This window comes from Pristis pectinata, chromosome 19, assembly GCF_009764475.1.
Source record: "Pristis pectinata isolate sPriPec2 chromosome 19, sPriPec2.1.pri, whole genome shotgun sequence".
In the NCBI taxonomy this organism is placed as follows: Eukaryota; Metazoa; Chordata; class Chondrichthyes; order Rhinopristiformes; family Pristidae; genus Pristis; species Pristis pectinata.
Window position 1 is genome coordinate 32,332,739 of NC_067423.1, and position 25,882 is coordinate 32,358,620.

The following is a 25,882-nucleotide window of genomic DNA, read 5'->3' on the forward strand; positions in this document are numbered from 1 at the left end:
TGAACGTTTTCCACAAAAGTAGTCTGAAATTGACCATGGACGGGCGGACAGTGGTCAAATTGTAAATTACTAAAACGAAAAACCAGCTCATGCTGTTTAGCAGCATATTGGGACAATTTTGCCTGCCCCCACTCGTTACCATTCGTAACGTCCACATGAAGCAGGTATTTCCCTGTAGACTCCGGGATAACCCAGAGCCTCCAACCGGAACTGGACTGCTGCTTTTTTATTTACTTAATTCTAAAGTTTACACCGTCATCACAATGCAGAACCACGGAGATTGCAATACGTCTCACATTTAACTCGAAATTCATCAGTGAATAGCAAGCACGGTATTTTATTTATTAGATTTAATATTTTGGAAAGTATTACTGCAGTAACATGGAGTCAACGTCGGTTGTGGTAGATTGTTGTTTGAAGAAACGTTATCAATTATTGCATTTCTTCAAATAGCTTTGGAACGGTTTTCCAGTCGAGTTGGCCTGTGAATAAAAGAAAACTTTCAATTGTATAAAACAAACACTAACGCACGTCTCCTCATGTTTACACATTTTTCCTATATTGTTTGCGAAGGTGCTATCGACAACGCGAACAGTTCCATAACCATTTTGGGATTGCAGTGCACTTTCACATCCTCTCTTTAAATTTCTTCGAAATTCCCCCCGCCTCCACCGTTGAGGAAAATGCCTGTAAGTGCTCCTCCTCTCAGCTGGGCTAGTTGGGAATTTTGGTGCAGATACAGCTCAGTGCTGTTGCTCTCTCTCCCTCCCTCCCTCCCCGCCTGCGGACGTTTCCTTGTGTTTTGTTATGAAGTGACATCACTCGGGCACACGCTAACCCGAGCCGAGCCGAGCAGTGGAGCCGCTCAGTGCTTCAGGGCTCGGCTGGGAGACGCCGTGCGAGGCTTCAGTAACAATGGCGTCCATCGGAGACTTCGATCCTCTCCACGCCAACATACCGGCCACTAAAGTGGAGATCACCATCTCCTGCAGGTAAGGAACATCCTAGCACCCCTCCCCTGGTTGAAAAGCACGCGAGGACCAGCTCCGGCGCGCTGAGCGTGAAGTGTCTTCAGCGGTTCACTTTCACACCCAGCCTGGATGGGCGGCTGAGCGCCCCGGCGAAGTGAGGCACTGAGAATGACTTGGAGAAAGTCGAGGTGAGAACCGTGACCCGGCTTCCTGCCCCTTCCTTCACAACGTGGGGCGGGCATCCCAGGTCCTGTCGGGATCGCCGGCAAATCGTTCACCTGCCGCCTTCCCGGGTGACTGTCGGTTGAAGTTAAAGGCGTTAGACTGAGTCTTGGAAAGTTGACAGGAAAGTATGTCTGGGGTGACGAGGAGGGAGGGGGTGGGAAAGAAACATTAACTTTACTGCATCTGATCCGCGGTACGTTTGATCATGTAGTTCGATTCGTGTCCGAGAATGTAGCTGAGGTGATGCGGTGGTGTGGTGAACTGACCGGGGGGGGGGGGGGGGTTGGGTGTCCGAACCCCTCCTTCCCTCCCTCCCCTCCCCTCCCCCCCCCTCCCCTCCCCTCCCCCCCCCCTCCCCTCCCCTCCCCTCCCTCCCTCCCCTCCCCTCCCTCCCCCCCTCCCCCCCCTCCCCTCCCCCCTCCCCCCCCCTCCCCTCCCCCCTCCCCCCCCTCCCCTCCCCCCTCCCCCCCCTCCCCTCCCCCCTCCCCTCCCCTCCCTCCCTCCCCTCCCCCCCTCCCCTCCCTCCCCTCCCTCCCCTCCCCTCCCCTCCCCTCCCCTCCCCTCCCCTTCCCCTCCCCTTCCTCCTCTCCTCCCCTTCCTCCTCTCCTCCCCTCCCCTTCCTCCTCTCCTCCCCTCCCCTCCCCTCCCCTCCCTTCCCCTCCCCTCCCCTCCCCTCCCCTCCCCTCCCCTCCCCTCCCCTTCCTTTCCTTCCCCTCCCCTCCCCTCCCCTTCCTTCCCCTCCCCTTCCTTCCCCTCCCCTCCCCTTCCTTCCCCTCCCCTCCCCTCCCCTTCCTTCCCCTCCCCTCCCCTTCCTTCCCCTCCCCTCCCCTTCCTTCCCCTCCCCTCCCCTTCCTTCCCCTCCCCTCCCCTTCCTTCCCCTCCCCTCCCCTTCCTTCCCCTCCCCTCCCCTTCCCTCCCCTCCCCTTCCCTCCCCTCCCCTCCCCTTCCCTCCTTCCCTCCTCTTCCTCCTTCCCTCCTCTTCCTCCTTCCCTCCTCTTCCTCCTCTTCCTCCTTCCCTCCTCTTCCTCCTTCCCTCCCTCCTCTTCCTCCTTCCCTCCCTCCTCTTCCTCCTTCCCTCCCTCCTCTTCCTCCTTCCCTCCCTCCTCTTCCTCCTTCCCTCCCTCCTCTTCCTCCTTCCCTCCCTCCTCTTCCTCCTTCCCTCCCTCCTCTTCCCCTGTAAGTTCTCGAAGCGCCAGCTCTGGGAATTATCACACAGCGCTTGCCAACAAGCGCAGGAATTTCCCAGTTCAGTTCATTAACTCCCGAGGCGCTGGTCTCACTTAAAAGAAGCCGATTTTTGATCTCAGCGCACTGGGGGTTTTAAAAAAATAGTTTGTTAGTTTTGTTTTAAAAGCCGTTTTGCTTCCCGTGGGCCGGGGTGGTGGAGGGGAGGGGCCTGTACCTCCTGTTACCACCGGCATTCTTGGCATCTTGCTTCGTGAAGGTGATCCCTCGGACCTCCACCTGCTGTTTATTTACGTGCACGGAGATTCTAAACACTATTGCTAATCTAATTATGTGTACACTCATTTTAAATACAAAAAATAACGAAGAAACATCTAATTTTGGAAGCGGGGTGCCTTTTATGTCCCCGAAATCTCTGATTTGTACCGTGACTCCTCATTTGTAGCAGGATGCTTTAAAGACTTCAGAACAAACACGCTGATTTCACCCGCACAGTAACTCTGTTTGAAACTCATCACAATTTGAAATTGGTGCTTTCACTTGAGTGGTCGTCACTGTGTCCGCTTCAGCTTTTCCGTCCCAAACAACTTAAGCCAGCTCAGACCCCCCCAATCTTGCAAAATTGACGTGGCAGCACTGGATTCTTGTTTTCTACAGGAGTTTGTAAAATGGTGCTGGAATTTGATCACATGTTAGCTTCGGGTTAGATGCTTCCTTAATCTGCTGATGAATGCTTGATAATTGCCAAGAGCTATTCGTTATTCATCATGGAGACCAGGATAGTTGCAAGTCACACACCTGTTGGCAAAATCACATTTGTAACAGTTACACACCTTCCACTACTTAATGTATCCATGTCACAGACAATACATCTATCAGTAAAGAAATTGGTGATTTTGGCATAAATCTTTGAAATATCATGCCAGAGTTCCCGTGCATAGTTGTGAATACTTTGCATTGCTAAAATATCTTGTACTAAATATCATTGAGAAAGATACTTCTTATTTAGTGTACTTCCTGGATGTACTGCTCGCACTTCTCAACTCTTTGTTTTTCTCCAAATGAAGATTTTTTTTTGGAAATCTGGGCATTGCTGATAAAGCCAGCATTAATTGCCCATTCCTAACTGTCCTTAAGAAGGTGGTGAAGCAACCACCTCCAAACACTACAATCCTTCCAGTGAAGCTACTTCTAGGTACTGTTGGGTCAGGAGTTCCAGGACTTGGATGCAATGACATCAAAGGAACACTGATGTATTTACAAGTCAGGATGGTGTGTGACTTGGAAGGGACCTGCAGATGGTGGCATTCCCATGTGCCCCTGCAATCCTTGATGGTCACGGTTGTGAGCTTGGGAGGTGCTGTTAGGGTAGCCTAGGTGAATAACTGCAGTGCATTTTGAGGATGGTGCGGGGAATAGCGCACACTGTGCACTTGTGGTATAGGGAATGAATGTTTGGTATGATGGACTGGGTGCTTTGTTCTGAACGGTGTTGAGAGTTGTGTGGTATTTTATTGAACCTTGGATGTTTGTGATCTTTTCCTTAATTGTAGAACTGCATGGTGTGAGGTAAACACATAGCCAATTCAGTGGTTCCAACAAGTGACTTGAAATGTCAGATCAGAGGCATATATATCCTTCTGATAACAGCATGGCAACCACATTGCATTGTATTCTTGATTAATGAATGCAGTTAATTCTTATTTCTTGACTTTAAAGCATTATTCAGCATTTTGACAGTTTAACAAGAAATTCGTCACCTTTTATAATGTTAATGAAAGTGCACAATGTAACCTTAATGATGAAACTACCTAAAAATTCAGCTGGCTTTGCCAGGATTAATTTTTGTGTAACACAGTTATACGTATTTACAGTTTGAAAGCAAAGTCAGTGATGCAAATAACTTACCAACATTAGGCAACAAGAGTCGATGTCCCATAATACTGTTGTAGGATGGGTCCAGTTTGGTATGAATGGCCAAACAAAAAGGCAAGACTGTAGAAATAGTGATTGCTCAGAAAATTGATGTGCATTGCTGAAGCTAGAATTTCATCAGCCTACTTCTACGACATAAGGCACTTTAAAAGTTATTTCACTGTCTCTTATAAAATCATGACCATCTGTTTCTCAAAGATATCACAAACCACCGAGTTTTGGATGTGCAAGGCATGATGACATTGAATGGTGAAGGTGTGAATGTGGTCTGTCATTCCAATATGTTGCCAATCTGAGCAGTGCTGGTATGGATGGACACTGCCCTAAAGCCTTGGAAGATCTCATGTTCCTGACGTCTTAATTTGAACAGACACATTGCTAAGAAAGGGGGAAAGGATATTCTGAAAATGGAGATTGATGTGTCGTTTACAAAAATCCCACAGTGATCAATGAATATTCCTTCAAAGAGTTATCAACAAGGCATCTTTACTTTTATAGCTAGATTCCGAATGAATACCAATGGAAGGACTAATTTTGGCTCTGGCCATGCTGGAGACTGGAGTCTTTGTGGTTCACGTCCAACCAATTAAAATCGAGAATGCAATGCTGCAGGAAGACTTGCATTTTTGCTGAAAAGTGCCATGGAGTCTCACGCGCTGAAAGAGAAGGTTGATAGGGCCATGGTAAATGGCACAACCGATGGATATCACCTCTGGCACCCAGGTGGTGCTTTGTGGTTCTGTGATTCCACAGCAGAATAACTTCCAAATAAGAATATACTTTTTAAAGTTGTGGATTCTGTGTTATCAGCATGTGCCATAACTAAAAATGGAGTCATGAGAATTAAAAGAACATAAGAAACAAGGGCAGGGCAAGATCCTTCAGTTCCTTGTGCCTGCTCTGTAGTTTAATTTGGTTACGGCTGATCTTTTATCTTTAATCTACTTTCCTGGAATAACCCCATGATATAAGGCTGGTATGTTGATGCATCTGTTTCTTTTGTAACAAGACAAATATGAAAACATCTTTAAATTACTGAGATTGATGAGTGTACAGATTTCTGCCATGATTGAAATCTGAGAATGTGTCACTTCAGGACTGTGGACTGTATGAAGAATGTAGCAAGAATTCTGAAAAGGAAATGGCTCATTAAATTATTACATGTACATTGGTCATGGCTTTCATTTCATGAGGTATCCCTCTGGCGGCTTAACTAAATTGTGAGCAGCAAAATGAGAAGAGCAGAAAGCCACGTTTGTGTCCAACGTTAAAAGAATCAGTTGGAATGACCAGTGTTTGTTTGCTGCATGTGAACTCCTATAGGTAGAGATTGTATACCTCCTCACCCTTGCTGGGTACTTGCACTGTTCCTGCCTTTCCCCCACTGTTTGTTCCACTGTAAGAATTTGTTTTGTGGTACACAATTTGAAAAAGGACTGTTCAATCAAAAATTGCGATTTTCAGACTTCCCAAGAGTTCATCAGACCAATAGTCTCATTGCGTTGCTCATCAGATGGCACTGAGTGACCCATTCCAAGTGGTGGTGTGAAACTGGGACCTTCCTGATGCAGTGCTCAAACACATGCGGCACTAATTTGATGAAATGAGGAGGGTTAATAATTATTTTTCTTTGGCGTTGACTTCAAAGATCACGAGAGGTAGCAGACCCATATTTTGAAAGATGTCTGCTGTAGCCATTTGCCATTTTCTGTCCAGTGTCTGCACCTGATGACCCAATGATTTTTGAGGTTGAGCCTCTCCCTTTTGTTGTACTGCTTCAGCACTCTGTTTCTTCCTGTGTTTGTCATTTTTTTTTCTTTCGTCTCTCACCTGTGACTTCACAAGGCGGGTATAGAAGAGTTTTGGTGACTTGGCTCCCTTTTTTCTGAATATATAGCTTGGACTATTTTTCACCTGCACCTTGGAGAGCAGAAAGGCCTGTTTTTGTGAATGTCCCTTTCATTGACTGGGGGAGGCATGTTAGGGAAACTGATGGAGTGAACTGGATGACTGTGAGGGATATCGTCTGCAAATGTGGGCAGTAATGAAAATATGTCTATTTTGGAGTAACAAATGTGGTGAACTGGAAGATTTCAAGCATTCCCAATATAAAAGTGGTGCCAAGAGAAATGCAGATGCTGGAATCTAGATGAAAAAGCAACAAGATGCTGGAGGAACTCAGCAGGCCAGGCAGCATCCTTGGAGAAAAGCAGACAGTCAATGTTCCGGGTCAGGACCCTTCTTCAGGGTCCTGAAGTCCTCAGTCCTGAAGAAGGGTCCTGACCCAAAATGTTGACTGTTGTTCACCACGGATGCTGCCTGGCCTGCTGAGTTCCTCCAGCATCTTGTTGTTTTTTCAAAACTGATCCCAACATGGCTTGGAATGGCAGCAAGTTGGAATAATGGACCCCAGACAAAACATCAAGGGGCAATCCTTGCAGATCAGCTATGTAAAATAAGGTTTCTCTCTTTGTATTGATGGAGTGAGTACTCTATTTTCTTACAGACATTCTTCAATGATTTTGGATCTGAGGCAGGGAGCTTGCTTGCTTTGAGAGGTGGTGTTCTTTAATTGAAGCATGTATTTATCTATGAAGTGCTTTAGATGATGACTTTGCCATGAGAAACTAACTTATAAGTGGGATGATTTGAATGTGAAAAATACAGCCAATGATTACTGTAATCACTGATTTTCTTTTTGAGCATGAGTGTATCAGAAATGCAAATTGCTTTCTTGATCCTTTCCAGAATTTGGTTTCCTGAGTGTTAGTTTAATGTGGAAAACAAACAATTTCATGGGAACATTTCTTGATGAGCAACAAAACTTTTTCAGATAACTTACCTGTTTGGTTTGCTTTGATGGCCTTTTCTATTTCACTGCAGCTGGTTTTACTTTGCATTGGCACAATTTAATCTTTGTATTCACTTCAACTTGTTTAACCTGCTTCCTTTCGCTAAAGTCCTGGCTCTTAAGATTGTCAGTACTCAGTGATTGCATTGTTTGATGGTTCTGGTATCATCTTTCCATTTATTACTTGAATGAATTTCTGTTTTAATTTTGTGATTGTTTAGTCCCTGACTAATATAAATTGCCTTTTACAATTAAATAATGGAGGATAAATATACAGTTGTATTTTCAGTATGGTGACAGCATTTCTAGTACTGAAATAAATATTTTTGGTGATAGCAGTATCTCAAGCCTTTGTTGAAATTTGCCATAATCTGTTAATCTTGCATTAGTCAAACTGAAACCAGGACTTTACTGAGACCTCACAGCAGAAATGTTGGAAGCACTCAGCGGGTCAGGCAGATGTCCCTAAGGTAATGCTGCCGACTGGCACATTCCAGGCTACAGGAATACATGCCGAGGGACGCACTGAAGCTCAGTGCAGCCAATGCTAAGGCTCTGTGGGGAAGGACCACAGTCCGGGCTCCTTCCCCTACCGAATGTGGAGGGGCCGAGTCAGGTGGGGAAGCCCCTCAAGCATTGAAATTGTGTCTCACCCCAGGGGGCCACATGAGTGGCAATGGTACCATAGTTTTAAAAAAAGTTAGTACAACTGAATGTATTGACCATGAATGTAAAAAGTTTTGCACTCTGTTTATTATTTTGTATATTTTTTATTATGAAGTTTATTTTTGAAATAAGAGAACCTGTGGAAGGAGAAGCTGAGTTAATGTTTCTGATAAATACCCTTTCTCAGAGCAAAGTTCCCTCAAGTCCATATACAGTCCCACAGTGGCTCTGGATAAGTAGTCATCAAAAGCAGAAACCCAAATGATCTTCTCCCACATCTAACTAAAGAAGGAAGGGAACCAGAAAGAAACAATTTTAAGTTAAAATCTTTACAGTGTCGGAGCCATTTGCAGTAAACTGCCACTTCATAGTGCTGGCTGAAATCGGTAAAGTGACTTGAGTCCAAGATCACAGACATGAACTCCCTGATCTACATGTCTTAATTTTACAACCTGCAGTGTGTTTACCAGCTGAGGTCTCAACACAGTAATTGAAAATCAAACAACTGCAGACCCTAATCCTACCTCAGCAATGCAACACTATGGACCACCTCTTGCACTACTGTGGACTTGTCTCTGATTGTGTTTTTTGTTGCACTGATATCTTCTTTCGCATACTTTTTTTCTTCACTATCTTTTATAATTTATGTATAACTTGTGTTCTATGTGCTGTTATCTGAATCTGTGTGCCTGTGATGCTGCTTCAAGCAAGTGTCTCATTGTACCTGTACCTCACTGTACTTATCCATATGACAATAAACTCGACTTGACTTGATGCTGGAAATCCAAAACACCAACAGAAAATACTGCAAGTGCTCAGCTGTTCCAAGGCAGCATCTGTGGGAAGAGAAACAGAGTTGATGTTTTAGGTCAAAATAATACCACTGCTTCTCTTCCTTCCTTTTCAAAATGTGGGATAAGATTATTTGGGGTATTGTTTTTGATCACCACATATCCTTACCTGCTGTAGGAAAGTTCATGGAGTTGAGGGGGCTTTAGAGAGACGAGCTGAAATACCCAGCCATTCCAGATGGTAGATTCCCTTGAATTGCAAATCTGGTTCCTATAATGTGTAAAGAATCCTGATCTTAGGATAGGATTTGGATGTGAGTACAGTCTGACTGGTTTTCAATGCTCTGTGGCTGAAATGGCCCGAAAGAGATAAATTTCAAATTTATTTCTGTAGGTCTAGAAGAGGTACTTGCCTTGGCAGGAGCGTCTCAATTAATGGATTAGGTCTGCTTCTGGCTTTTCAAAACCGTGGGCTTCTGGGTCGGGCAGCTCTTCAGATCTATTTAAATGAGGCATTCTATCAGAACGCTTTCTCAATGACCAGATGCAAGTTAAACTGTACCCTGTCGATGATGCGGTTGAAAACAGCTGTAATACATACCCTGTGTGTCCTAATGAACATCTTGTCACCTCTTGACACCACTTGGTTCAGCCTGCCCAGGAGAATGTCAGGGAACGACAAAGTTCCCAACACCCGTTGAGCCATGCATAACGTGAGTTATCATCGTTCCAATTGGAGAGGGAGAAAAGTGTAACACAAATCTTTCTAGTGAAAAAATCAGAGCTTTTGCTGAATTTAGTCCTTTTGAACTTAAAGAAAATGGGTTTTGTCTATTGGAGTATAATTGATAGTACAGTGTTCATTTCAGTTTGGTTCTCCAGTTGAATCTTCAAATGCAGAATCTTAAATTTTATTTATGCAACAGTTAGTGCAGATTTCTTCTGTGAATGAGCTTGTATAGTAAAATAGGATGATCTGAGCCCTATTCAATAAAAGCAATCAAGATGAGTATTTATTGATCAATTTTTATAAATATTGGGAACCATGGTATTTGAAAGCAAATGATAAACTTCCTGGGATCTGTGTTGAATTGTTAGCAGTGCAGGGAGGACAGAAGGGGGCCATGCAGCCTAGCATGGACACAGGAGAGAGCAGTAAGCTGACATGTCCTAATTTTTATTTGGGTTTCTTTGTTCATCTTTGATTAATCTTTGTCTTAATTTTTACATTAATAAGTAAGTGTGCACTGTACTGTAGATTTGAGGCTGCTGTTGTCTGAGTCCTTCAACAAACTGGGTTATTTCCATATCCCACCACAGTACACGTGCACTATTATCATCCTCTTGATGTTGAACATATTTCACTTCATGAAGTGAGATATTTTTGTGTTGAATAAGGGAATCTTCTCAGCAACACTCTTTCTGAATATCAGGTACAAAAATGATATCGATAATTTTTCTTGTTTCTGTAATTTCAGATGTATTTTTAGCAAGTGATGACCTGAGACACCAGCATTATTGCATTAGAGATTCCATATGATCTGGCAGATTGAGAATCCCAAATTGACAAATGCAGCTGATGTCAAACCATCCTTGGGTTAATGATCATCTCTGCTAATGTTAATTCCTTTAATCATAAATCTCAAAACACGTGAGGAGCACAGATTGTGGTTGTCTGTTTCTTCAAGCAAAGGAAAGCAATAATATTAAAGGAATTCTTGTTGTTATGGGTCGAAACCCTGAATCAATTCCTCCCCCACCTGCTGAGTTCCTCCAGCAGATTGTTTGTTGCTCCAGATTCCAGCATCTGCAGTCTCTTGTGTCTCTGCTAGTTTTCAGACATTTATATTTCCTTACACCATGGGAGGGGGCTATTTGGCCCATTAAATGTATGCTGGCTCACAGAGCAATCCCATTCCTTCACAAATTTACCCCCCTCCCCCCACCTGCCTCAGGAGATTCTACAACTCCTCTATGCACTGAGGACAATTTACAGCAGCCAATTAACTGACCAACCTGCACAACTTTGGGATGTGGGAGGAAACTAGGACACCCAGAGGAAACCCATGTCGTCCAAACTTCACTGGACAGCCCCAAAGGTCAGAATTGAACCCAGGCCACTGGAGCTGTGAGCCAGCAGCTCTGTTAGCCCTGTCACTGTGCTGCCCTTATTTTTTGACTTTACTGTAAACTATTAAGCCATAGCCCCAGATTTGGGATGGATGTGAAAGATCTAAAGCTGTTCTGAAAAAGAACAGGTGAGCTGTTGCCCTTCTCCCCTGACAAATATTTATCTGCCAGGCAATAGCATAGAAACAGATGATTGTTTTGTACCTCATTATTCCATTTTTTGTTGCACTGTATTTATTTCGTAATTTATCGTAATTTTATGTCTTTGCTCTGTACTGCTGCCGCAAAACAACTAATTTCACGTCATATAAGACAGTGATACTAAACCTGGTTCTGATAATATTGCAGTTTGTGGGGAGCTTGCCTTGCACAAACTGACAACTGTGTTTCTCTTTTTACAACAGTGAGTGCTTTAAAAGTGATTTCTTTAAAAGTACTTAATGGGATAGAAAGTGCTTTGTCATGTCTTGATGATGTCACTTCAATGTAAATATGTACCCTTTATAATATTGTGACTTTAACATAGTGTCCCCAGTTGAGTTGGCTGTGGGCAGTGATTCTGAAGGAAATCTCCAGTATTCAGTTGTTGCAGGTACATCTGGGACTTGTGGGGCCCTATTGTAAGCCCAGCTGAGTTGAATAACAGATGCTGGCACATCTGCTCTGCTCCATCGCTGGACTCCACATGCTGGGACTCCCCAGAATCACACTGGGGAATGCAGCTCTGCAATCCCACGTCAGCCTGACCTGATGTGGGGTGGGAATTCTCATTCACTTGAATGAGGATTCCTGACCTTGAGATTAGGAAGTAAAAGATGATGACAGTTCTAGGAAGTCCATTTCGTATGTTGATCATTCCATGTGCAATGGAGCTTTTCCCAATGTCAATCCAAGAATTACCTTTAACAAGAATGAATTTCCCCTTCTCTAATTATGTAGAAGCTTTTCACATTTCTCAACTACTTGTTCAAGACTAATTTTCTGCCTCCCTTCTGGATCAAAAAGCTGTTTTCTGCCTCTCCTTTTAACTTAAATATTTGATGCTGTGGTTCAATCTTCTGGCACTTCTCTGTACAGTCTTCGCTGTTTGAAAATCTCCTCTGAGTCTTGACTGTTTGGTCAAGTTTGATCTCTGCTTTTTCTGAATTGTATTGTGCTGTTTTAGCCACGATGTTCATATTCTTTTGCCTTTGTTTGTGGAGAACATGATGTGCATCAAGTTTCTCTGTTCCCTCCTTAGTTCATATTGAATCATTTCGACAACAGCCACGGAGTGCATCAGTTCCCGTTTCTCAGTGTGCAGTCCAGACAACCCACGAGTTACCTCAGTTTGGGTAACAGAAGTTCACCCTTGCGGAATTCACAAATCACTGCCAAAAAATCTGTGATATGGAATAAAAATTCATGCTTACAAAATTTATGTAAAACAAAATCAGTAAACTTTTTTTCAACTCTCATTTCTTGATGCATGCATTTATAACATGACTTCTTGTTACAGAAAACTGTGATAAGATCTGCTTTCTAGGAATGCAACCTCCCTGCTCTCCCCCCCCTCCCCCCAACGTGGGGGGTCACCTGTATTTATATTTATCTACCTTTTAAATGTTTATATTGCTACTGATGTAGATTGTATTTTCATTTCAGTGGGTCATTCTAAAATTCTCAATCACAATCCATGGTTTGGTATCACCTGCAAAAAGTTCATCAGTTTGCTTTATGTTTCTTAAAGTTATTTCAATAATTCAAACTATCCTTGAGGCAGTACATTGAAAGTTTGCATTCTTCTCCTTCACAAGATCGTTTTTTTTTGGTCGAGACTCACTGTTTCCTATCCTTCAGCCATTTCCCTAATCATTCCCAGCATTTAACTCAAATCACTGAAGCTTTGAGTTTAAAGCTTTGTCAATTTTTTTAATATGGAAACTCATGCCCAGAAATTCATTAGCTCCATTTCATAAACCATTTTTTGCATGGTGCCGATGGTCCTGTGGGGTCTTGGGTCACGATTATAGTGCAGAAAGTGCCATCAGAATCAGGTTTATTATCACTGGCATATGTTGTGAACTTGGTTGTTTTGCAGCAGCGGAATAGTGCAAGACAAAAATTACTATAAGTCACCATAGATAGATAAATAGTGCAAAAGAGGAATAGTGAGGTAGTGTTCATGGACTGTTCAGAAATCTGATGGCGGAGGGGAAGAAGCTATTCCTAAAACGTTGAGTGTGGGTCTTCAGGCTCCTGTACCTCCTCCCTGATGGTAGTAATGAGAAGAGGCCATGTCCCCGATGGTGAGGGTCCTTAATGATGGATGCCACCTTCTTGAGGTACTGTCTCATGAAGATGTCCTCGATGGCGGGAGGGTTGTGCCCGTGATGGAGCTGGCTTGAATCTACAACCCTCTGCAGCCTCTTTCGATTCTGCACGTTGGAGCCTCCATACCAGGCAGTGATACAACCAGTCAGAATGCTCTCCACTGTACGTCTGTGAAAACTTGCAAGAGTCTTTGGTGACATACCAGATCTCCTCAAGCACCTAATGAATTAGAGCCACTGGCATGCCTTCTTTGTGATTGCATCAATGTGTTGGGCCTAGCATAGATCCTCTGAGATATTGATGCCCAGGAACTTGAAACTGCTCACCTTTTCCACTGCAGGCCCCTAAATGAGGACTGGTGTGTGTTCTTCTGACTTCCCCTTCCTGAAGTCCACAATCGATTCCTTGGTCTTGCTGACGTTGAGTGCGAGGTTGTTGTTGCGACACCACTCAACCAGCCGATCTATCTCACTACTGGACGTCTCCTCGTCGCCATCTGAGATTCTGTCAACAACAGTGGTGTCGTCGGCAAATTTATAGATGGCGTTTGAGCTGTGCATAGCCAGACAGTCATGAGTGTAGAGAGAGTAGAGCAGTAGGTTTCTTCTCTCTCTGAGCATTGTATGGCGAGCTGGCAGTTGGTAAATTGGTTTATTATTGTCACATGTACTGAGGTACAGTGAAAAACTTTGTTTTGCATGTCATCCGTACAGATTATTTCATCACATCAGTACATTGAGGTAGTGCAAGGGAAAAGCAATAACAGAATGTAGAATAAAGTTCTCACCAACAGCAACAGATGCTATTGGAGAAGGAGGCGTGTGAGTTAACACAGCATGTCCTGCACTCCAGTGATTGTGACCTTTGGCAAATATACTTCGGGAGAGAGGTGGGGCCAGGAGGCTCTCGAGGGTTGCTGGCAGGAGGTTTATGGAAGTACTTAGCTCCAGCAGTGACTCCCCTCAGGAGCTTGCAACAGGACAGGGAAAAGCACCATGAACAAACATAGGGACATGTCGCAGTGAGAGCTCGAGAGTTCCTGAAGGATATTGTGTCCAGCTGCAGTGCTCAGGCACACACCAGCCACACACGCAGTCTGGCACACACGGGGGAACTCGCATACACAGGCTTTCACCCACAGTCACTTACTGTCACATTCATTTAATTCCACTTAAACATGGTAATGAAAGTAGTGTGCAGAGTAATGCTAAAGTAGTTGGGGTATTGTGCAATGGTGCCCCAGACTGTTACAGCCTCTGATCATTATAATGCTTCCTTTTCAGGGAATAATTTATAACTTTTGAGAGGGAATCCTAAATAACCAAGAAAAAGAATCAATGGACTCTTTCTATGAGTTTGGGGAGTTATGTAAAAATAATAGAGCTAGTGCCTGCTGAGGTGGGGGAAGCCCTTCAACTAATCATCATCACTTCATTACATCATGTTTGGAGAGACACCATGAGTTGAGAGACTGATGTCACTTCTCAGGCTCTGCTGGTTGTTGCCATGTGCAGTATCTTCAATGTATCTTCACTGGCTGGGTATTTCTAGATGATGCAGATGAGATTTAATCTGAGTTTATGTCCACTCTACAGCTCTGTTAATATGACTGGCAATGTGTTAATCTTCCTGTGTGTCTACCCACATCAAGTTTACTACTCCGTGAAAATTTAATCTGCCGTCTACAACAATTAAATGGGTGAGGTGTTTCTGGATTGTATTTTCCAGAATCTGGTCATGCAGAAAACTGTGCCTTATCTTGGAGATGGGTTAGAAAGCAAGAAATAAATGACCGTTCACAGACCAAGTATGGGGAGGCAGGAGTTGCTGGTGCAGAGAACTGCTTAGTAATGAGTTAGTGTAATTGATGCATCCTGTTGGACATTGATGAGTACAGAGGCAGTAACTTGAAAATGGCAAAGCAGAAACAAAGCAGCAGAAGCTGGAAATCCGAAATTAAAACAGAGAAATCTGGAAGTACTCAGCAAGTTAGGGAGAATCTGTGGAGAGAGAAACAGAGTTAGCATTTCAGGTCAATGACGTTTCATCATAATAAACACTGCTTGACCTGCTAAGCATTTCTAGCATTTTCTGTTTAATTTTAGTAATTTAAGGAGGTGATCATGAAGAACATTTTGGCTTTTGTGATGCAAAATACAACCCAGGGGGTTGAGAAATGGGTAGACTACAAGAATAGCAATTTCTTATTAGCTGTAGCTCTTTCCATCAGTTAATTTGATTTTAAGACATATTAAGAATGAAGCCAATTGTAAACTCCCTGAATTGGCAGTAGTATTGGGGACTACATTTAGTGGGCTCTGCCATTATTGGAAGAACCCCATAGATTTTTGGGTTCATTGTATTGGACTCCAATTTTCTGAATGGCGCATTCAGTTATTAAAGTGCAAATCAGTTCGCAGCTTGTTTTTGGAGAATGTGAATTGTAAACTGTCTCACATTTGGCAGATGATTTGCGCCATCTGCCAATAGCTTCATGAAAATGGGATTACACCTTTAACCTACACTGTGGGTTGTGGAGAGTTGGCCCAGAAAAGGGTAGAGAATTATTATTAAATATTTTTTTAAAAATATCTCATAGTAAAGTACTTTTTTTCTTCTCCTTTACTTGCACTCAATACAATTTGTTTTTCCATCTTTATACCCAATTTGATATTAGGTTCACCCTCTCTAATTCACTCTCCTTTCCAGTCCTGTTTCTGTTGCATGTTTTAGGAGAAGTGCTGTTGATCCCTTAGTCCCAGATTTGTTCGGGATTCCATCATCTTTTGTCTCAGATGCTCTGTTGCTCTTGTCATGGTATTAACATCTTATAGTCACAGCAATTTACAGGGCAAACGTTTTTTGAGTTGAAAGGCAGGCATGCCTTTGGTAATTGTTTGTAACAGATCTGAACATTAGTGAAGGCCAATAGGGCAAATTTCAATCATGTAAAAGGTTAATGATTAAAGCAATTATCTTTGTTGCTCAATGTGAAAACAAGGTATGTTTATTAAGTCTTATTTCAGTTGTGATACCACATAAAGAACAACATGTCTTTGTCATGAATTGCACTATTGCTTCCTCATACTTAGCAAATATTTGAAAAAAAATTGTAGGATACTTCAGAAGATTTTGAATAATTAATTAAATGGTAATCCACTGTCGAAGAATTTGAGCTGCCTTACAGATTCCTGTATATCCACTTTAGGACTGTGTAGTCAGAAGTTTGATGTGCTGTGAGTAGTTCCCTCTTTGGTTTACTCTTTGGTTCAACATGTATCTTTTCATTCTCTGTGGAGGTAATGCTGCAAACCAGCACACAAGCTGCTGAAATACTCAGCAGGTCAGGCTCAAACTTTGGTCTCTGTTTTAGATTCTTCCTCCAAATAAAAAAAAAGATTCTGGGTTTAAATTGAACCTTAAAGAGTTGAGCGCATAATCCAGACTGGCATTCCAGGGCAGTACCAAAGGGAATGCTGCACTGTCTTTTAAGCTGAGATGTTAAACTGTGCTCTCACTTGGGTGTAAAAGATCTTGTAGCACTGTTGGGGGAAAAATGCATAACCAATGTTTCTTGGGCAGTAACATTAAAAACTGTTCCTCACTTCCATTGCTAATTGGTGGATTTTGATGTTTACAAATTAGCTGCTACTCTTTCTTCAGAGGTTATACATTTCGTAGTTTTGGATCTTAAGTTCTTTGAAGTGCCCTGAGATTATGAAATGTGCTGTATATATCCAACTTCTTTTCTCAAGGATTAATTGTACTTGCTAATGAGATGTTGATTTATGCTTTGCAATATGGACATGGTAAATTTAATCAAATTAACGAATGAACACGTTTTTCCTTGGCTGTTGCTTTGTATAATGATGGTAATTATTTTGTCATAATTGGTGGTATAATTATCAATTCTTTGTTTAGAGTCAACCACAAATAATTCTCTGAGCAAAAATGAAACCTCGTGCTGCTTCCAAGCCATGGAATGACTGGAGCTGGGAGGATATGCCAAAGGGCTCCTCCAAGACTAATGTGAATTTTGCAATGAAGGAATAATTAGGAAATCTCTTAAAACGGCACAGATTTGGTCCCTTCTGTATTTTGTCCCCCCTTTGTAGAGGAACTTTGTCTGATAAAAGTCAATCAGAAAGGAATCAGGACCTTGGAAAAAATTTGGCTGTGGGGAAACTGGGGTAAATCTATATCCTTGTAATCCATTGCATGTTGTTGTTCAGATGCCAGGCACTACTGGGATATTCCAGTGAAGAATTATCAGTAAATTTGTAGACCGTTTCCTCACTAATGATACCATTTTACTATTAATAAACCAGGGGAGAGTGACTTGCCCTGCAGCTGTTTGGCCCACTTTCCGCGTCTGCAAGTGGTAAAGTCACAGACACCACAGTTTAATACTGCCTCTCTTATAAAAATTGTGTGAAAGGAGTAATTTAAGGGATTATTATTCTGACAATTTGCAGATTTGTATTTCATTTGAGGGAAAAAAAGGACAGATGCAATTTCATGTAGGTTTTATAAATAGCATCCAACATTAAATTTGTAGGGAAGGACATTAAGCAAAGACAATAGGCTGGCAGATGCAGGAAAAGTCTCAAGTAATTTGGAAGGGATGTTAGGACAAGGAATGATACTTCAAGAGCGGTCATGCATTGGCAGACAGGTACACAGCCATTAAATATGGAAGTGCCTGTTATTGTGGCTTTTAAAGAAGGTAAATGGAATTTTTAGTTTTTTGTCTGAAACCATGGGACCCAAAATCAAAAAGGTAATGTTGAACTTCTGCAAGATGTGAGTTATGCCACAATTGGATAATGGTTTAAATTTCGCCAGTTCATTGGAGTATTTTGAGGAATAATTGGACTATACAGTCACTAAGATGTTGCTTTGGATGCCAGGTTAAAATTATAAAGAGAGACTTAGAATTTGGAGCTTTTCACTGCAAGAACAAGTTGTATTAAGATAGCCCCGTTCATGTAACAAAATGCACCAATGTGCTTCATGTGAGTGTCATCCAGCAAAGTCTGATACTGAGGCACAATAGAAATCTAATTCTTTGATATATTGGCCAGAACTTTAATGTTTTAAGCAGCATCTTAAAGGGAAGTGGAGCAGTTTGTGGTGGGGCTTTCACAGCTTGGTGTCAGCATCTGCATTCATGGCCACAGCATAGTGGAATAATTTAGTTTGGGGATATTTGAGAGATTGTGTTGGAGGAATGCAGACATGTTGGAGGAGATTACATGAAAAGGGAGAGTTGAATGGATGAGGAGATTTGAAAATAAAGACAAGAATATCAGTCAGGAGCCCTTGTGGTTCTGCAAACGTGGGTGATGGGTACAGTGCACATTAGGAAGGGAAGAAATGAGCTCTGTATGACTCCTTTCTTGCAAGAGGGTCGCAGGAGCAGGGCTGGCCAGGTGTGCTTTGAAATAGGCAGGTCTTGAAGTAATGAAGGTGTGGTAGCAGATAAAGCAGGGGTAGAGGCGGAAATTGGTATTATTAGTACTGACATACCATTGACAAAACCAGTCTTGGGATGAAATATGACGCCAATGTTGTGAATAATTTGTTCAGATCAGCTAGTTTTTAGAGAAGGGGATGAAGCAAATTGCAAGGGAACGGAGTTTGTAGAAAGAACCAAAAATGATGTTTCGGTCTTTCCATTAATCTCTTTCCTGCAGAGGAGCAATAGGAAGGAGGCAAGGATAGATCCTTGGAAAACACCAGTACCAATGGCCAAGTGAGAAGAGTTGCAGTTGGGTGTTGGAAGCTACAAATGGCTAAATAAAAGTTGAAGCAGGCAAGTGCACTCCCACCCAACTGGCTGACAAGAACATTGAGGGTGAGGGAAGAGAGATGAGAGAACGTTGTGTAACATTATAAAAGTTAAGATCATTGTTTCGCTGATCAGCAGAAATTTGAGAACAATGAAAGGAATTACATAAAGGTCGGGATTTTTGTCACAAACATTTCATAGATTATATGAGAAAACAAGGAAAGCAAAGAGCTCTGAGTATGTAAGGGATGTTTTTACCTTTGCCACCTGGGCACTAACCAACATTGAGCAGAGCGCAGAGATGAGAAACAGTTGGGAAGGAAACAATTGGACTCCAGGGAGGATTATCAATGGGGAAGGTGCATCAGAGGAAAAGGGGAGCAGCATGGAGCCAAGCAGAGGCCATATTGGTATTTGAAACTCCAGCTCCTTCAGGCTACATATTTAGTAAATGTTTGATTTCAAGCAAACTTGCCTCTCAAAGGTAGCACACCTTATTTCCTACTTGCTGCTTGACCACCTTTACAAGGGCCAGGAAAGTTGGGCTCCTGGTGGACTCCAACAAACATGAGGCAACTCCTTTATGCAAGGATATGGTCTGACCTGTTTTGGGTGCGAGCCTCGACACCTTTTTACGTATCTTCACTAACTTTGAGGGACAGTATCAGAATCAGGTTTATTATCACTAACATATGTTGTGAAATTTGTTGTTTTGCAGCGGCATTACAGTGTAAGACATTAAAAATTACTAAGTTACAAAACTAAATAGTGCAATAGAGGAATAACGAAGTAGTGTTCATGGACTGTTCAGGGATCTGGTGGTGGAGGAGAAGAAGCTGTCTCTAAAATGTTGAGTGTGGGTCTTCAGGCTCCTGTACCTCCTCCCTGATGGTAGTAACATGAAGAGGGCATGTCCTGGATGGTGAGGATCCTTAGTGATGGATGCCGCTGCCTTGAGGCACCACCTCTTGAAGATGCCATCGATGGTGGGAGAGCTGTGCCCGTGATGGAGCTGGCTGAGTCTACAACCCTCTGCAGCCTCTTTCAATCCTGTGCTTTGGAGCCTGTATACCAGGTGGTGATGCAACCAGTCGGAATGCTCTCCACCGTACATCTGTAGAAATTTGCAAGAGTCTTTGGTGACATACCAAATCTCCTCAAACCCCGAATGAAGTACTGTTTGAGGTGTGCTTTCTTCATGATTGCATCAATGTGTTGGGCCTAAGACAAGATAGTGTCTTTATGCCACAGGACTTGTTACTTTCAAGGAAAAATATATACAATCAAAGAATTTGATCTCCAAGACAATATGTGGTTAGCATTCAGTTTAACTCATTGAGATCATGGGTTCTATGGTCCTAATAAATTAATGAGCATATTCTCCTCCATCACATTAATGGAGTGCACTTAGTATAACTGAGCAGGAGAGCAGCATGCCAACCTGTCCTCTCTATTCATTGAACAAGGTGGAAATTAGAGTGGATTGTGCAGTGTGCATGGTATCCTGTATCTGTTCAACCATTGCTTACATTCACACAAGTACGGTGAGGAAAAGTCTGTCCAATATATGTTAAAACAGTGACATGTACAATGCCTCATCAATATGCTAACAGAGAAAATGTATTGATTACCATTGCTGCATTTAGCATGCATTGATCCTGCCAATGATTGATTTAAATTTAGTGGTAGATAAGTATATTGAATGAGGTGAAGCTGAGACCCACTTAAAGAGGTGGTTTAGCTCTCAGTGTCAGGACAGTAAAGGGCTAAAATTGGAGGGACAATAAATTAGGCCAGCTCGAAGTGTTGGTCTTACAGTGATTTCACACTTAGCTGATTGCACTGCATCAGCTGCCCAATATTTCAGTGTTTTCGCTTAATGTGCAATGAATGGGAAAATTGCTAAGAACCACCACCATGAATAATATCAAATAATTGGCAGCCGTAAATCTGAGTTAATGGTTTTGTGTTTAACAGAATTTGGATTGAACTGATGTTATATTCTAATGGTGCCATTACTGCAATATCATTTTGAACTCCTGCATTATTTAAATTTAAGGCTCTCTAATGTGCTGCTCCATCATTCACCTGTATTGATGCAAGATGACCTGTGGCATTTTGCAGCCCTACGGATTCCTACCCAAGTAAAGAACCGACATCTGTTTTACTCAAACCCATTGCAGTCAAACCCTTTGTATCCAATGAAAGCAATGATGGGTGGAACATTTAAAATGTTGATCCCATCTCCAGTAAATTAACAGGACTGCCAACACTCTTAACGTGCTTCAGTAATGACTTTGGCTTCATTTCATCCTGAAATAGCTTGGTTGTGAAGCCTTTGTGAGTCACTTTTACCTCATTCTAAGTATTGCAGGCCAGGGCTTTCCTGGAATTCACATTAATGGCCCATTGTTTCCTTTACTTGTCATCCCTCCAGGTTAGAAGATCCACAGATGAATGAGTTTTTCCAGGTTAAATAACATTAACCCTCCTCAGAGGTAAAGACCACAAAAGCAACATCTTCTGGTGGTCAGACGCAAAGGGCTGTGTGAGGCCATTTTGGTCCTTTCCCAATCATTGCATTTGCCTTTGAATTAAAAAAAAATTTCACGAGATGAGAATGTCACTGTCAATGCCAGCATTTGATGTCCATCTACTGAACCTGGAAGGCGATTAAAACTCAATTACATTGATGCGTCTGGCATTGCAGATAGGCTGCACTGGGTAAGGACAGCATATTTCATTCCCTGAAGGACATAAGATGAACCAGACTGGTTGTAATGACAATCTGGTTGTTCTTCTAGTAACCGTTACACAGCCATTGCAGAATTACTTACCCGAATTTAGATTCTCTAAATGCTATGGTGGGTTTCAAGATCTTATCTCCAAAGCAGTGGTGCAAGTTGGTGTACACTGCTTCGGTAACATTACTGTAATACTACTGTACCACAATCTATTTATTTATTTTTATTACAAAGCCAATTCACTTTTTATACTGTAACACTGTCATAGAATTTGTTGGATCAGGACTTCGTTTGTATTCAAAGATCTGCTATTATCAGATTCCTTGAAATCAGGGGACATCTTGAATTACTGGACATAGTGGACAGGAATTGATTTCCATGTAGGTAATTAATAGAATCTGATAAATGTGAAATAGTTTTGGTGCAGGTGAATTGCCTTTGTCAATGTGCCATATAGAGTCTGGGGAAAAAAAGCTGAACATATTACTTTTAAATACCCCTTCAGCTTTCCTACACTGGAAATAAAAGGAAAAGTTTTCTGTATTTTGTGCTTAGCCCACAATTTTTGAAGTAGGTATTCTAAGGGAACTACAGATATTAATTCCCTCCCATCTCTAATCTGACCCCATTTCCCAGGCATTCTGTTCTACAGGGACTGCGTGATATGTTCACTATTATTCCATTACTGTACTTGACCTGGAGAAAGCTTGTGGAGTTAATTTGTTTCAGGATTCAGTTATATTACAATTCTCAAAATATGCATACAAATAATAATTTAGAGAATTATAAAAAATGATAGTTTAAAAAAAATCCTCAAGCTTCATTTAAAAGAATCCCCTAACATGTAGTCTGTCAGAAAGGTTATCTCATTATTGCCATAAAACTGTGCACACACTGCAATTCAGAAACCTTCAATTGAAAACTCAGCAATCAGATTTTAAGTGGCTATGTTGCCAGCTGTTAATGATCTTACCTGGATTTCACAGCAGGGAGTCATAGTGACTCAACTTTAACAACCAGCCTCCTTGCAAAACAAATTCCAATAGAACCAGAGTGCTTACATGGTTGGAACAGGAAGTTCGCTACTTTGGAAGAGGTTAATTATTTTTGAAAATGAAATGGGAATAGGGAGTAGTTGGAAGCAATTATAAAAGGACTGCTCTCTCATGCATTTTACTGAAAATTTGAAATACTATCTCCAGTTCATGTACAGGAGAGCTTGTTTGATAACTATGCACTGAGGAGGAGATCTCAAACTTGCATTTTCTATAGGCAAATACTAGGGGTCTTCTTACAGTGAATATTCTATAGAAATAAGTCCCTCTGTCACCCAGTTTTCTTCACTGAATATATTATATCTGCCTTATGGCTAATTTGCAGAAAATCTTCCACTACACCGAGGTTATGGGCTAGTATTGATAATTAGGTGGATGACTGGGATCAGCACTCTCTTGCACTGAAAGGGTTATCAGCTCGCTTTGAGTCTAATTAAAGTGCGAGTATTTTTGACTGCAATGTAGGTTGTCAGCATGAGGAGGGCAACCTTCTGAGCAATCGTTAAGCCTTTTAGCCAAACACTCTTTTTGGTAATTCTTCTGGAGGATGATAAAAGAATGCTTTCACAAACATTCATAAAACAGATATGACGATTGTTTTATTTTGAGTGACCAGGAGAATCAATAAAGTGGTACACAACATGAAGGAGCTGCAACAAAGCAAACACTTGTATTTTTGAAGTGCCTTTAAAGAGGTAAAAGGTCACCATGATTGAATAAAATTTGACCTAGAACTACAAAAGGAGATACCAGAGCAGATGACCAGAGGAGAAGATGTAATACGAGTACATGGAGTCAGAGAGTTGTACAGCACAGAAACAGGCCCTTTGGCCCAACTCATCCAGGCCGACCAAGTTGTCTACTTGAGTTGGTCCCATTTCCCTGCATTTGGCCCATATCCCTCTGAACTTTTCCTATCCATGTACCTGTCCAAGTATCTTTTAAACATTTTAACTGTACCCGTCTTTACCACTTTATCTGGCAGCTTGTTCCATACACCCTCTACCCTATGTGTGGAAAAGTTGCCCCTCAGATTTCTTTTAAACCAATGCCCTCTAGTTTTAGATTCCCCTACTCTGGGGGCGGGGGGAAAGACTGTGATCATTCATCTTATCTATGCCCCCTCATTATTTTATAAACCTCTGTAAGGTCACCCTTCAGCCTCTTATGCTTCAGGGAAAAAAGTCCAAGCCTATCCAGTCTCTTCCTATAGCTCAAGCCCCCCAGTCCTGGTAACATCCTCATGAATCTTTTCTGCACCATTTCCAGCTTAATGACATCCTTGCTATACCCAGGCAATCGTAACTGCACACAGTATTCCAAATGCAGTCTCACCAACATCTTGTACAACTGTAACATGCTGTGCAAACTGTGGTACTCAATACCCTGACCAATGAAGGCAAGTGTACCGAACGCTGCCTTCACCACCCTGTCTGCCTGTATCTCCACTTTCAGGGAACCATGTATCTGTACCCCTCAGTGCTTCTGTTCTACAACACTTTTCAGGGCCTGTCATTTACTGTCTAAGTCCTGCCCTGGTTTAACTTACCAAAATGAAACACCTTGCACTGGTCAGAGTCAAATTCTATTTGTCATTTGCTGGTCTACTTCCCAAGTTGGTCTTGATCCCCTTGTAAGCTTAGATAACCCTCTTCACTGTCCACGACACCACCAATTTTGGTGTTCTCCACAAACTTGCTTGCCACGTTAACAACATTGTCATCCAAATCTTTAATATAGATGACAAACAACAGTGGACCAAGCACTGAGCCCTGTGGTACACCACTGGTCACAGGACTCCAATCTGATAAACAACCCTCTACTACCACCCTTTGTCTTCTTCCACCAAGCCAATTTTGGATCCAATTGGCTCGCTCACCCTGGATTCCATGTGACCTCACCTTCCAGACCAGCCTCGTGTGTGTTCTGGAAGGTTAGATCACATGGAGTCCACGGTACATGTTCAATAAAACTGAATATTGCTATTTAATGCCATACCAGCCCTTTGTACTAAATCAGAAATGCATCAGATATAACTACAATGGAGCTATCATTTATTGTATTATACGGTACAGTGGGGAGTCCAAATGCGAACATGGGTTGGTACCTTTAGGAGTAAGTAAACTTGAAAGCAGCATTGTAAGTGATGATTACTACTGAAAATCTTCTCCAGCTCTGAAAAATTATTTCTTGCATAATTTGTGTTTTGTGTTTTCAATTTGTCTTTTATCTCTTCCTTAATCCCAATGAAAGTTCCAATTTTTAATCTCCTTTCTGATACAAGATTTAAATATAATTTGCTTTTCCTTTTCTTTACTTCCTGTTGTGGGTCAGAGATTATACATCAGTCTGGTTGTAGAAGATTGCTGTTCTTTTCTCTGCTTCTCTATTTAGAAATGCCCGATCCTTTTTGAGTGTATCATGCTGGGTCAGGTGAATTAGGGGAAATCTCAGCAGGAAGTCTGTGCAAACTCTGAGGGCGTTTTATGTGAGATGAATGGCAAAAACTTCCTTTGCTTCTGAGCGCAGAAAAACTAAGTTGACCTATAACATGGTTTATAATGGACTTTACCCCAATTCTGTTTTGAGTTCCCAGGAAGGTAGATAATCACTGGCAAAGTTCTGCAAAATGTCTAGCTGACATCTTGGTGTGAGCAGCTAAATTCCAGAATATGAATCTAACACTTCAGTATCTCTGGCACAAACTGTGCCATGAACCCACTGAGAAGTATCAAATCTGGGGACTGATTGAGCCTAATTTACTACCTGCTCAATTAAGAATGATTCACTACAGGATTGTCAGAAGCTGCACCACAGTAAACAGAGGTGAGATTAGCTTGAAGGTTATGTTTGCACAATTTAAATAACATTTTTTTGATCCTTATTTCTCATTGCATTTGAGTGTTTTTCAAAGTGGAGGTTAATAGTTGATCATTTTTTCTTCACTTGTAAAAAGCTGTATAATGCACATATTGCCACAAATGTAAGTGAATTTTATTAAAGGCAGAGGGAAAGACTTGTTCTATTTGGGCTACAATTTTATACTTACTTTGTCAGTAGAATATGTCGACTATATTTATCAGCGTTCTCTGCTCCAAGGTAGCCTCGAGCAATAGTGGACACAGAGCAAATAAATATGACTTCTATGAATTTGCCTTCAATACCAAGCATTAAGAACAAAATCGCAGGCTGATGGGACTAGCTCGCTGGGCAATACAGTCAGCA

The 25,882-nt window shown here is 42.0% G+C and overlaps 1 protein-coding gene and 1 long non-coding RNA gene across 2 annotated transcripts in view; one reads left to right on the forward strand and one right to left on the reverse strand.

Moving 5' to 3' along the window:
• Positions 1-343: 343 nt before the first annotated feature.
• On the reverse strand, positions 344-1,450 carry LOC127580304 (uncharacterized). Its single transcript, XR_007957803.1, has 3 exons — positions 1,375-1,450; positions 959-1,268; positions 344-482 (listed from the first exon to the last, which is right to left on the reverse strand). It is a non-coding gene; the product is annotated as an uncharacterized LOC127580304 (long non-coding RNA).
• LOC127580303 (copine-8-like) overlaps positions 792-25,882 on the forward strand; it is a 249,658-nt gene continuing 224,567 nt past the window's right edge. Inside the window, 1 exon segment of the mRNA XM_052033590.1 lies at positions 792-992. Coding sequence (XP_051889550.1) covers positions 916-992 — 77 coding nt within the window. The 5' untranslated portion in view covers positions 792-915.